This window comes from Phalacrocorax aristotelis, chromosome Z (assembly GCF_949628215.1).
Source record: "Phalacrocorax aristotelis chromosome Z, bGulAri2.1, whole genome shotgun sequence".
In the NCBI taxonomy this organism is placed as follows: Eukaryota; Metazoa; Chordata; class Aves; order Suliformes; family Phalacrocoracidae; genus Phalacrocorax; species Phalacrocorax aristotelis.
The window spans coordinates 7,934,474-7,948,650 of NC_134311.1; the positions used below are offsets into that span (position 1 = coordinate 7,934,474).

At 43.5% G+C, this 14,177-nt stretch overlaps 1 protein-coding gene across 1 annotated transcript; it reads right to left on the reverse strand.

Annotated features, from left to right (window-relative positions):
- Positions 1 to 399: 399 nt before the first annotated feature.
- On the reverse strand, positions 400 to 7,628 carry ZCCHC9 (zinc finger CCHC-type containing 9). The gene is made up of 5 exons (XM_075078219.1): positions 7,122 to 7,628; positions 5,878 to 6,028; positions 5,504 to 5,596; positions 4,263 to 4,331; positions 400 to 2,135 (listed from the first exon to the last, which is right to left on the reverse strand). The coding sequence occupies exons 1-5, from the start codon at positions 7,455 to 7,457 to the stop codon at positions 2,020 to 2,022; spliced, it is 765 nt and encodes a 254-aa protein (XP_074934320.1). The 5' UTR covers positions 7,458 to 7,628; the 3' UTR covers positions 400 to 2,019.
- Positions 7,629 to 14,177: the final 6,549 nt, after the last annotated feature.

The window sequence follows — 14,177 nt, forward strand, 5'->3', positions numbered from 1 at the left end:
TGGGAAGCCCTGGTACCACTGGGAAAGTCAAGGTTCACAGCTTCAAGTTCTGATGGGAAAAAGAACGATACTGTAACCCATGGAGTTTTAAAATACAGGAAACGATCTAAGAAGATGCTTTTCAGATATACTTATCCATATAATAGAAAGGGAAATGTCTGTTGCAAACTGCCTGTTGCAAAATGTCCACACTAAAAGCTATACTGCTTTGAGCTTTACTCCAATAGCTGATTAAAACTCAGTAATTAATCCTTGATTTCTTCCACATCCACTCCTCTTCCCCATTTAAATGTGTACTCTGATAATTAAAAACTGAATATACATGCCCTATCTTAGTCAACTTAACATGCTTTTGTATCCAGAGCAGAACCAGGAAACCTAAAGTAAGAGCACCAACTGTTGTATTTTTTAGCATTGTTTTATTAAAAATAATTAAGATCTATAAATATAAAATTTATCCATGCAATTAAATTCCTGTATTTGTTTTCTGCTGTAAGAAAAGAATGTTCCAAATTCATAGTTTCAGCCGCTGGCCCTAAGCACCAGTCCTGAGCTCGTCTGCTATCTGGTGCTCCTTCTGTCTTCTCTCCAAGGCAATGTACTGACCATCAGGACACTCTTCTTCAAAGGACAAGTTAATTCTTTAGAAGCTTTAGCTTTGCTACTGTGTAGCTTCCCCTCGAGGACTGTTGCATATTGCTGTGTAACACAAGACAAAGTTTTTGGAAAGCACATTTAAGATCTCTGGGACTCTGGAGTACCCTATTTGTCCGAGGCACAAGCAGCCCGATGTGGCAGGTGCCTGCCCGCAGAGCACAGCGGAGCACTGCGCAGGAACCCTGACCCTGCACGGCACCTGCCCGTGCTACCCAAACTGTGCCAAGGCACCCGTTCGGAATGAAGTGCCACATGCAAGACGAGCCTGGGGTGCGCTTCTGCAGCGACATCGTGCTTCCATGTTCATCTTGAGTGAGGCGATCAGATGCAAGTGAGAGAGCGCCTATCCCCCACTGGCTGCGTAGGCCAAATTACTAGTGCCTGGAGAGGTACTGCAGGAACTACATTTCGGGTTGGTTTTGTAACTTTTTGTGGTATGTATCAGTTTTTCTAAGGCTGCAGTCTTCATTTAAAAAATAAAGGAATCTGCCACTAAGCAGGCATTTGTAATACAAAGCAAAGTTTACTCCCAGCCCACCAAAGGATAGAAACACCCAAGATTTTGGAGCACTTTCCTTGGTAAAAGTAAAGAAAATAAAAGCAAGCTGCTCACTTGCTTTCCAACTCTTTTCAGGTATATTTCACCATAGGTATCAGAGGAAGGGCATGATTCCATTTCTATTAGTGAAGAAATAAAGAATCGGGTTAGTGCACATACATATTTAGCTGAGAAGCAGCAATTGCACCCCCAAACTCTAGCAGCTGTAGGGTTTACCCGGTAACTTCACCACAAGGCTGCTCAACCTTCCACATACAGTGCAAGAAATTATTATTTCTAAAAGCAGAAGACAAAACCAAACCAGAACACAACAAAAGACACTAGAAAATACCCACAGAGCCTTTCAGAGAGGTGTAGAAATAGTCTTATTAAGACCAGCATGATTGTGTCCATCTCTGGTAAGTAAAAGCAGCGCTCTTAGGGTAACAATACTGACCGCCAAAATCCAGCGGTCACAGACCCCCATGATAAAATGCACATACGCTGTTTGGTTACTGCAACCAGATCCCTGTTGCAAGAAGCCAATTTCCTCCTTCAGAGAGCTGGCAGTGAGAGGGAATGCTGTGTATCAGCAGAAAGATATAAAAATAAAAAAAAATACCCACTTTCTGTATTTCTGTTGTTCCCAGCTTTTCAGCAAGCTAGGGGCGCCTGGGAGGCTAACCGGAAAAACGAAGGGGGACAAAAAACATAATTTAGCAGCAGCAGTCTGCTTGATTTTCCAGAACCAGCAATCGATTCTGCACAGTCACTTCTCTGGAGTGAAGCAATGCAGCTGACTGCACTCTAGAACCAAGAGGCCTTCAAAAAGTAACAACTTTAGGTACTTTTGCTTTTGGTTTTTGCAGCTTTGGTGTTTCTGTAATTTCTTCATAATCTGCACTCATTCCAGTGGCCCATCGCCCGACTGTAACCTGGTCTGTAGAGTGAGAGACAAGAGGTGATGGAAAGGCTGAGCACTACCATTATATCAAACTTTCACGTTTGAGGAAGATTTGGCCTGCAAAGGCCTGTCATTGTTTCAACAAAGACCCATCTATTTAGTTCTAGCTCTGAAGCCAACTCTTTTTACAGGAGGTCCTTGGTTTGTTGGTTTTTTGTTTGTTTTAAATTGTCTTTTGCAAACTCCCCTTCTTTCCCCACGCAGGTTGTCAAGGTTCAGGAATCATTACTACATGTTTTTTCCTATTTGACTGTCCAAAGAAACGTTCCAGGAGTACACGGACAATGCATTAGCTCTCATATCAGTTCAAATAACTCTTATGATGAGGACTTCAGAGTATGTCAAGTACCTCTGGGTATCAAGTAAAGACCCTCTCTATTATAGAGATTAAAAAACTAAGCCTGAGGAGGCACAACAGAGCAAAATCTACATTACTCAACTCACATCCGTGCATATAATCATCATTACACTTTCGCTGCTTAAATGCTATTTAGACCAATTCATACCACCTTCCCAGAGAATACTGTTAACCAATGGATATTTCTTTTCTGAATGACTATCTAATTTTGAGAGCAACAAATCAGATCATACCAAAAGTATCACATTAATCCAATCATTATTTGGATTAACTTCTGTGTATTAAAGCAGGCCTAAACTTCTTTGCCAGCTATCTTCCTGTAGTCTAAAAGTACTTCACAAACTGATTTCAAAGAATATTCCAATTCTTACCAACGGTGTCACAGTTCCAATGAATTCACTATTTTTAAACCAGCAGCACTAGTTTTGAAGCATCAGCGTAAAGACTAAGATGCCCATTGGGAAATTAACCAGCAGTGTCAAGTCTTCATTATGGACATAAAACTTCTCAAAAAATGGTAGGAAAAAAACATTCCAGTTCTGCTTCACGCATGCTTTAGAGCCCTGCTGCCAGAGTGCAGGAAGGCTTGCACACCACTGCGCTAACATCTGAGGACTGCCACCTCCTGGTTACAGTTGGCCCAGCTTTGAGCAATGCCATTCCCTACAAATGTTTCTTTTCTCCTACTGCTTCTGTGCAGGTTTTTGACTTACAAAAAGCGTTAACCACACAAAGGTCATTTGCAGTAAATGTGGCACGCGGAAATCCAACCAGGGCTACGTGACAGGCTGTCAATTCAGCAGTGACCTGAGCAGACACTGCCCAACAATCTGCCATGGCTGATGAGTTTGGGGAAATTTTTGAAGAGTCTTTTCAGATCAGAAACTTCTGTCAGACCAGTTAAGATGCAATCTCACTGGTTCTAAACTAGCAAAGCAGCATTCATCTAGAAGGTCACATATGGTCTTGGATGCAACAGTATCATGTATAGAGATCAGATCAGTGGCCTCTATTGCTGACATAATTTCTTACATAAATTCCACAAAAGTTTATGGCTTACCATTAACCCAGGAGTTCTATAAGCCATACAAACAAGGCAGAAAAATGAGCAAATGTTTCACCACTTCAGTAACAGCCTCATTTCTTCAAACCCTTGTTTGATGCTTTTGCCTTTCTTAGCACAAATCTTTTGTATATAATGCCATTCTTCCACCCACATGAAAGACTGAAGAACACATAAGCAGCTCATTAGCTGGTGAATCTAGCTGGGCAGATCTCCCGTCTCCTCCTCCTCTCCCATCTTGAATGACTTGCACACTTGCCTGCACATGCAGCTTTGACAAGCTGCCAGCACCACCACCCTGCAACTGATGTTATATTCAGTTCCACCACTTCACACTCAAATCACCAAAAGAAGAAACCAGTTCTGATCTACAGCTTCTAAAGTTGTAAACAGCAGCATAAATATTGGCTAACAAATACACGTTAGCTCATCATATTATCTTCAGGAATCGACAAGCTAGATTTTTTTTTTAAAATGGAAAGTTCAAGTTTTGCATCGCAATTTACTCCCTCCTCCACATACCCCTTAACATAAGCACTCATTCCCAAAGGAAGGTCACCTTTGCTATTTGCTAGCTCTCTTCTCAAACTCTTTTTACCTGGCCAAAGCCAGGCAAAGCAGTAAATAAACATTACTCAGCTGTGCACTCAAACTCCTCTCTTTATCCTCCCCTGCATCTCACCCGCGTTCTGTTTTTCCGGACAGTCTTTTCTGAAGTGCTCCACAGAGCCACAAAGTCTGCAGCCACCACCTGTTCAGAAAGAAAGTTGTTAATCATCTGGGGGAAAAAAAACAACACCAAACACAGAACAAACGCCTACACTGTTTTGTGCTTGTATGCATACTGAAAAATCTTGTTCCTAGTTTTCTGTAGTGACAACCTGTAGAAAAGATAGGGAAATGTCCCTTTGGAGAGGTCTGCACTCCTAGGCACAGTAACATAACACTGGCTGCGTATCTGCTCCACTGTGTTGCAAGCCTGCAAACACAGCTTCCTGCGACTCTGACAGACAGAGCTGCTTCTGTAAAGCATCACATACTAAGAATTCCATTCACCACTGTGCTGGTTTTGGCTGAGAAAGGGTTAATCCTCTTCACTGTAGTGCCTGTAGTAGTCAGGGACCTTTCCAGCTTCTGGAACATTTGATTTGTTTGAAGCTCTCTTTTTGAGAAACAAGCTGAATTCTACTGAAATTCAATTATTCAAAGGAAATTCTGAAATTAATGGGAGATCCCAAGAGACAGGCAATCCAACTACAGGTACTGAGATACTAATAGTCCAAACACTGAAAGTAGAAATGCAGTGCCTCTGAAGTGATTTTTCTTCCAATTTAACTGTTACAGAACCACCCTTTTGAGTTTGCAAGACCTCAAGATTGTACTGGAAGATAGAATGTTGGTTGTCAGCGCCAACAGAGAAACTAGGCAGAGCAGTATCTGAGTGAAACCTTCAAACTTAGGTCACATTTCTCATTAAAGTAACTTAAAATGAAGATGTCCTCTTTCTAATGAGAGCTGTAGTTTTGCGTGAACACCTCCCAAAGCCTTAAGCTATAGTACAAGAGTATGTTTTTACCACATACATTGGTAAATGTACGTTTAAACACAGACTGACTAAATACATACAGCCTGTTAGGATCTTGTGTATTAGTGCACCTCTTGAAATGGCAAGCACAAGCAAGTTCTTATACATTGCATCTCACCTCATTAACACTAAGCTTACAATTAAAGCAAAAATCCCTAGGTAATCAATATTAACACTGAATTTCCCTGCATTCCCCAGAATTAATCTGCTTTAACCAAGAGTAAAAGATATTCAGAAATTCCTTTTAGTCGGATCCTCAATCACTTAGAGCGTTACTATGTTCTGTGTCAGGCAGGTATGAAAAATGTGTTTTGGTTTCAGTAAATCACCACACTCACCTTCAGCATACAATCCTTTGGGATTATCTGGACATGACCTTGACAGATGCCCCATCTCACCACAGATGAAACATTTTGCATACGGAAACGCCCCTGCAAAATCCCGTATAGTTGATGTTCCACATTAAAAAACTTTGTAAAGTCACAGACAACTGTGAATACACTCTAATGACAGTATTTTACTACACTATTATACTACAAACACTATACTGTCTCTTATGCTGTTACGTTCATTGTTATAATATTGTAGTTTTTTAAACATATTAACCTATCTCATCAGATCACTTAAGTTACTAAATCACAAAGCTTGTATTTCAGTAGTCAGAAAACTCAAGACCAAAGCACCTCAATAAATACAAATTTCTGAGACATACCAACAGCTGGATCTACTTTTGCCTTGCATTTGCTGATGTCATGTTCCGTGGATCCGCACCGGTAACAGATTCCTGTGCCCATATCTTGACTTTTAAGTACTGCAGGGCAATCAGCGACACCATGGCCAGGTTCTCTACAGTGGAAACATACCTTTGAAAATAAAAATTAAGTTATATGCATTTCCATAGACAGTTCACATAACAAAACAAAGCACTTCTCTGTTCCTTCAGAATAATTTCTGAACCAATCACAGATTCTGTGAATGGCACTCAAAGACCTGAAAATCCCAGTCTAACAAGGCCTTCTGGCTTTTTAGAAGGCAAAGATATTGAGGGATTTTCTCCTCAGGGAGAAACAGCTAGACAAAAGAGGCATTGTACCCTGTCACAAAATAACTGTCAGTGGTCTATGCCATTAAAGCACAGTCTTATGGGTACTCTTCTCCTTCTACCAACACACCATACAGGCCACTCACTCACTGACAACCAAGCGCCCTAGATGAACGATGATAGTTTATTTTGACTACAGTGCAGTTCTCCAAGCTCGTCAAATACTGCTGCAGTCATGCTTAAGTAAATACTAACAATGTTGCAACAGTCCTATAATTTACTCATGAAGCACTTCGATATCTCAGATTAATTAGTAGTAACTGTCCTCTGTATGTTCCCAGGTTACATTCAACATAAATTTATGCTGAATACATAAGCTTGTGCTGAAATAACTGCTTTTAGAAAGTTTCATTAGAGCCTGCTAGAGCTCTCACTGCAGTTCTCGGATAGCAGACGCTGCAGACGGAGGCCCCAAAACATCGCACTGATGAAATACATCTGGAGACACACTGAACTAGTTCCACCCAGGAGACAAGAGGGACTGGGAGTTTATCAAAGGGTAGAAAGAACAGCGTTCTGCCGGAAAAGGCGGGCTGAAGGCTAAGACCTAGGCTGAAATTAGTTGTTTGTTTCAAAGTTGAGATACTTGAGTTCGCTTCATTACCCTGAAATGGCCCTGGGCAGAGGCTATGGTTGTGGTGGAACCACCTCGCTCCCCGCTGAGCCACCTCCCAGCGGGGCCGGTGGGGAATTAGGAACCTGCCTGATCCACGCGTTTTTAGGAAATGTTGTTTTAGGTCGTTTCCTTCCTTAAAAAAAAAACCCAGGAATTTTTAGGAAAAACTTTCTGAAGTTTTGCCACCTGTTCGCGACCAGCAAATCTGGGCAGAGCTCACTATCTGGGTAACGCTCACCATGGCGTTTTTCTTCATCTCCTGCCTCTTCAGCCGCCGGTCCTCCCGCCGCCTCTCCTTCCTCAGTGCTGCCGCCATCTCCTCCCGCGGCGCCGCGCCGCCCGCCTCGCCGCGCTCCGAGCTCTCCCTCAGGTGCGCCGCGAACCCGTTAACGTCCTCGCTCAGGTACTCCTTCTTCTTCTTGTTCTTCTTCTTCCTCTTCTCCGGCTCCTTCTTCACGGAGAGAGGGCCCGTGCGGCCCTCCCGCACCTCGGGGCCGGCCGCCATCTCCGCCCAGGGGGTGGCATCCAGCGCCCTGCCGCTGGCGGCGCCGCTCCGCCGAGCCCACCGGGTCATGGCGACCCGGCCCGCTCCCTGTCCGGCTCCTCAACGGGAGGATTGTGCTCCCGGCTCCCCTCACCCGCGGGCCTGCCCCGAGAAGCGCCCCAGAGTCCGCCGCGGCAGTAGAAACAGCGTCCCAGAGCGGTCCTCCCCGCTCCACCAGCGGCCACGGGCCCTTCGCTCCGCGCCGGGACGGGCGCGCGGCGTGGCGTCACTTCCTGCCGCCCCGTCTCCGCTACCTGCCGCCATTTTGAGGAAGGGCGGCGGGGCCGCGCTGAGTCAGCCCCTCTCCGGAGCTAGGTGGATGTACCGCCGCCGCCGCTGAAGGACCGGTCCTGGGAGAGGCCCGCAAGCGCCTCCTGGTGAAGAACGGTCCGCATGGCGGCTCTCTGCTTTGCCCGGTGCCCCCAGCGGGCCGGTGGGATTGTGATGTTCCCCTCCTTTATAACCACGCCGCCGAAATGCGGTGTTGCCATGGCATTCTCACCTTCTGGTTAACAGGAACGCGTGTGCTGCTGTTCCTTGAGTGATGATCGACTTAAAGGTGTCTGCTCACTGCAGTGGGTTGGAATAGGTGGCCTCTAAAGGTCCCTTCCAACCCAAAGCATTCTGTGATTCTGTGGATGCTGTATGGTCTCACAGAGGCAGATGTGTCACCGAAATCGGGAATGAATCTCGTAACACCAACGTGGTGTTAAAAGGCAGGCATTCTTTATTTACGGTGCCGGATGCACGGGGGATCTCTCCCCCTAACGTGCACACCGTCAGATCACTTTGTGCCAGTTAAGTACATGCTTCATATACATATTCATTAGCTGTCTGATAAAAGATATACATATTCAGGCATTGATAGCGCATGCCTATTGGTGTCTCCGGGTGGTCATCAGGGGGCTCTGGATGAAGGACATACTCTTCCTCCCTGTGCCCGCTAGTTAACCCTTGTGTTTGCGCAGACTCAGTTCTGAGATTACGTATGTACTGTCCTTGAGGGATGGTCTGTTCTGGTTTAGCGTCTGCTCTGCAGTTCCTTATCTTTATGGCTCTGTACGTCTGCTTTTCTTAAGGCCAAATGTCATCGTGACTTTGTTTAGGTACTTCGAATCTCAAGGCCTCTTTGACTCCCTAAAGCAACAAGGTTTAGTCATCATGCAGGCTGTTCTTGTTTCAGCTACCTCCTTATCTCGGCTAAGTTTTGGCTCCGGGTCCCAGCCTTAGTTGAGCTACACCAGATTGTATTAGTAACTCCCAACCATTTATACCCTGAATCATTACTACCAAGAAGTGAGGCTTTAATTTAATCCTTAAAACAGAGGTTTGGACGCTAACCACTAGGAGTGAGGGTTTTGGGATCTAAAAATTAGGCTTTGAGTCTAAAGGGAGAGGGGTTCTGACAGAGATGCATTATCTATTCCATTAAGGATTAACTAATGACTAAAATACAGATTAACGAATACATTGCTTGTCCCCGGACTTAATGTTCAGTTGGATGGTATAGCAGCATCCATGTTTGGTTAACTTCATCACCCTGGTTACATATGTATGCCTATAAGAAAATGGAGTTGTAGAGTGTTCTGCTAAGCCATGAAAATGAACCATGTGAGCCTGGCAAAACAGAATTTGGCGGCCAGAGAAGGGAGCTGAGAGGGAAGCACTTGTTTTATTACTATGTCCCTGAGGAAAGCTGAGATCAAAGCAAACATCCCACCTCAGAAGAGGCTGAGGACAGGGTGATAAAGTGTGTAGTCAAGGAGGACAACTAATTGGAATGTTGATAAGAACTAAAAGTGCCCTTTAGGTGAACTGTCCTCGTTATAGTACTAAATATCATGACCATAGGCCAGGACTGCTCCCCCCGCCCCCCCAAACAAGCCCCTTACTCTCTGAGCATGTGTGGTAAATTTAAAGGGAGCTGTACCGTTGCATCGAAGTGAGAAAGAAATTAACCAATTATTAGCTGAGGTGTGTGGCTATTAGCTGTGACTGACACATTTAACTGTATAAATGCCTTGGAGTTTCTAGGTGTGGGGTGCTGCTTTGTGGGTTACCACCTCCAGCACCCATCTTTGTGCAAACATGAATTAAACAAAATACCTCCATTCTGTGTAGTTTGGTGTTTTGCACATGGAGCGAACAAACCTGCTTTTTGGGATAACACCTAGAGCAAGCAATTGCCTGCGGTTTGTGAAGGCACTACAAAAAGACTAACCGTCTTCCAGGGAAGTGTTATGTTTTTTATTGCAGGGGTAAAAGGACTGTGGGACATAGCCCTCTGCGGGAACCTGTGCCTCCCATGGGGCAGCCAGAGGAGCGTGAAGACTCACGAGAGGTGGCAGGAGCTGCTGCCTGTGTGCGAGTACCCTTCTCCATACACAGCCCTGCTGCCAGCAGCCCATCAGCTTCTTGAAGTGGTGGGTGAACAGGTGCAGCAGCTGGTGCCAGCTGAGTTTGTGTATTCCAGCGTGGAGGGGAGTGCTGTGCCGTGCCCTTGTCGCAGTGCAGGGTGGCACAGAGCTACCAGGGAGGGGGAGATGGCAGAGGCTGGGGCCCTGCTGCAGATGGGCCTATTTGGCTGAGCCTGTGTGGGATAGGCCTAACCTTGGGCCCCTGGCCTGTGGAGACTCCACCATGGATGCAGCTGCTCTCTCACAGTTTTGACACTGGCATACTTCACAGTCTTATACCAGACTCTCTTTGCAGGTGGGAAACTGCTGGTGCAGTGACACTGGTTGAAATGCTTGTATTCTTCTGTAAAGTCAGTCTTATCTGGGTGGAGTTCATCTTTCACCAAGAGCAATGCTGGGGCACCTCCCAGTGGTCAATACCTCCATCGTGGAGCAGTGAAGCCGATTCAAACCTTCAGCTGAAAAATTTACAGCAGGTTTTGTCAAGGAGGATAGCATTTGAAACAATTTATGATACATTTTGCTCTCTCCAAACCATTCCCTTAAGGTTCACAAAGTAAATCTGCAGGATTATATTGTTAGAGGCCTCTGCTTAGCAATGAAATAAATGTTTATAAATCCAGTAAGACTTTTTTTCTCAAGTCAGTTTTCTGTTTCTTGTATTTTTAGCGTTTCACTAGATCTCCATTACCTTTCCTGGTAATCTTGAGCTGATGTTATAAGGACAGCTGGGCACCATTCCTTCTTTATTAGTTATCTGTGGTATTTGTGTCTCCGTAGAGAAATTCCGTTGCTGTATTTTGCTGTTTTTCCGTGGCTTTGCGTCCACTAGAGGGAAGTATGCACAAACTGTGCGTTGATCTTGCCTTTAAACTGCATCACTGCCAGTAACAGGCACAGATTTACAAACAATTAGAGTGCATTTACTGCAGGTAAAAAGGGTGGATGAATGCCATTTAAGAGCCACTGTTAATAAGCTAGGAAATAGAAGGAATCAGGATTTTATTTTTAAAATTAAAAATAATTTGCCAATGTAGTTACAGCTCAACCACAGCACGAGGTCGCAGCTGAATCTTCAACGTGCTGCCAGCAAGCCTGCAGATGAGAAATCATGACCAAAGCTGATTCATACAGCCAGAAAGGGCTGCTAGAAATGGGCGACGCTGGCCCAAGGGTAGACAGGAAAGAGGCAATCAAGGATCCCATGGGCAACACATGGGTCATGCACGTTCCAGACATACGCATGCTCTGTATTTATTAGGCTGCGTTTTATGAATAGCTGTGTATTGATGTGTTAGAAGGTTGTTAAATGGTTGCTGTTAAATGGTTTATTTTAAAGAGATGGGGTGAAGTGCCTGCTAATCTGTATGTGGCATATGTGGCCAGATTAACTTTGTGAGTGAGGATTGATTTACTTGTCAAAGGAAAAGAAAATATATGCAGACATGCACATAGTTGCATCCATCTATGTATGTCCATCTGTCTGTCAGCTTATTTTCACTAAGTGGAGACAGCAGCATGCCTCCTGGTGCTTGCAGGCTGCTCGCTGGTTTCACTTCAGTGCAGGTTTTCGTTTGGCTGCAGCCTCGTCTGGCCTCCTTACTGAGCTAAGCGCAGACAAGCTGTCAGCCCCCATACTGGACATGGAAATGGGTGTAGAGAAAAGCTGAAGAACAGCATAAGCGAGACCAGTGAGAAGGCACTTGCTTTGTTTTCTGTTCTGCTGAAGCATTAAATGTGTTGTCTTTCTTTTCCACAGTCTGAAATTTTATGTGTGTGTGACTAGGCAGGATGGGTGGCCCTTAGGATCCCTTACAAGGTTTGCAGGCAGTGGAAATGGCTGTTTGGTACCTTTCTGCTAAATCAATAAGACAGTATTTCCTCATAAATATAACTTCTTTGAGAGTGACCATGCCTGTGTAAGTTCGAACTGGTTTGGGTTCGTTCAAATTTGACATTATTCAGCTGTGAGCTCTACTGTACACTGGCAGCAGGTGCAAAATGAGCAAGACAGCAGTCCTGCAAATCACTGTAAAATTTTGTTGCCTATTTTTTTGTATTTTACTAAGAAACACCAAATTGCCTGTCCACAGCACAGTGTACATAGCAGAGCACTCTCACGCCTCTCTTAGGAGACTTTCTCATAGTTCCATCACAAACATAACATGCTTGGGAGATTTGAGACAAGAGGATTGAAAATCTGGACCACTGGATCCTGTAGCATCTTTTGTAACTTGGGATGAAATCTCCTGGAATATTGTGATTTGAACCATTTGATGTTAGTAACTAAAGAGGAACATGTGTGAATCATCTCACCTTCAAAGAGGCTTTGGTTTTATTGTTGTTTTTATTTTGGTTCACTCATTATTGTATCAAATAGCATGATTCGAGGCCTGACTCGGCATTCTTCGGTCCACATCTATGAGTTGTCCTCTTAGATCACAACAGTACATCTGAAAGAAGCATGTCTTGGGAAGACAGCAGTCTGGGTGGGCCGACGCAAAAAATGCCAGTGGTTAAATGCCAGACAGGGCCTGTGACACAGGTTCAGGGGAGTGAAAACTGCAAAAGGGCAAGAAGGATGCAGCAGTAAGAAATCATAAAGGAACACTGAGGGAAAAAAGTCTGCCTGCAAAGCCCAGGATTCACAGCTGTGTTGCACCTTGTTTACAAAAGGGAGATGATGCAGATGCATTTATGGAGTCCAAAGAAAGAGTGTGGTAAATTGGAAAAGGAATATAAAGGCACCTAGACACATTTTCAAGATTTGCCACTAACTTTGATGTTAGTATTTTATCTTTGCATTCTTGAATGGTTTGGGTTTAAAAAAATATTCTGGCTTGAAGGAGGGAAGTCAACCTCCAAATATGTGTGTATGTATATGTATATATAAATATAAATATAAGTATCTCCATATTTCATTATACAAATTTAGCTAGCTAGGTAGTCTCATCAGCATATGGGCCTTTTTAGACTTTAAAAATAGAATTACTATTTTTAATGTGATATTCATTGGTATTCATGAGGTGCATACACTGATAATTCTGCCATGCCCCTAATGCCAAATAACCGACACTATAACTGAGAGGAAATCCTGCTTCAGAAAGCAGAGCTACAAAACCAGAATGAGAGCTAAGACAGGTACTTTGATAAACGTATGGACAGAAAACTTAGGGAAAACATTTTCATTTCAAACGGGAATACACATGTGCACAAACTGAACTAATATTAACTGACATCAATAATCAAGGTTTTTTTCCCTTTGTCTAAGAAACTTTTGGATCTGTCTGAGTTCCCAGGAAAATGGGTGGATGAACAAATTATGTTCATTACTCTTCATTACTGATAAACTTAGTATTATAACATAACTGTTATTTTCTTATTATGAGCCCAGTCTTCTTCTGTAATAATTTATACTGAGTGATTATAAATGTGGTGTCAATCAGCAACAATATTCATTAGATGACTGTATGTTTGTGCCTTCTTGGATGACTCGACTCAGTAGGACTTCTCTACTATACATAGTGCACGTCTATGTATGCCATTTCTTCAGGCATCTTTGCAGGCAAAAGAAATGGCTATTTAAAGTCTTCAATCTTTTAATTAAGCCTTAAGCTGAAAGTAAACTGTAAAAAACATTACAGTGGAGAGATGAACATTAATTATTTCAGGTCTTAAATTACATTCCAACAAATCTTACCAGTAAAGTAATTCTGCATATAAATATTAGCTGTAACTCATTCTCCATGTTATCTGCTGCCTTTTTTTGATATTTCCAGAGAAAAAATAGATAAGGTATGTTCAGGTGTGCAGTAGTCTTGTAAGAATGACAGTTTCATGAACTGTTAAAGTCTGTCAAGTCAGTTTTTGTTAGAACAGCGAATGATTTTATGTGTAGGGTGTCACGAGTGAAATTACAACTGTCATAGCTACAGGCTTGGGTCTTAAGCTTTTAAATCAGGCTTCAGAAAACAAATCAGTTCAATGCATGTATTCCCACCTACCAAAGTCTTCATTACAGGCAACCCTCTTAGCTAGGCATGAATTTTGTTTGTTCTTTCCATGAGTTATGTGGACACCAGTACATGGAATAAAGCCAAAATTCAAAGATACCACAGTAGGTCAGTCTTCAACCACTCTGATGCTGCTGTGGCGCATGTTATGTTATATTTCTTGCGAAAAAAAGCGTTACAGTAAATCCGCCACTGTCTTGCTGCTTTTCTGTACTAACAGCTCATATTCTTTGTGAAGGCATAAGTGTCTGTTTCTCTTTCTTTGCATCTGCTGTCGTGAAGCATCCCTTGCCTCCTCCTGAGGCAGCCCCATGCCTGCT

Excerpts from the sequence above, each read along its gene's own strand:
- ZCCHC9 (XM_075078219.1), bottom strand. The coding sequence starts at position 7,457 with ATGACCCGGTGGGCTCGGCGGAGCGGCGCCGCCAGCGGCAGGGCGCTG. Across the intron at positions 5,597-5,877 it reads AAAAGTAGATCCAGCTGTTG|GGGCGTTTCCGTATGCAAAA; the intron begins GTATGTCTCAGA and ends GGGATTTTGCAG. Across the intron at positions 2,136-4,262 it reads TCCGGAAAAACAGAACGCGG|ACCAGGTTACAGTCGGGCGA; the intron begins GTGAGATGCAGG and ends CTCACTCTACAG.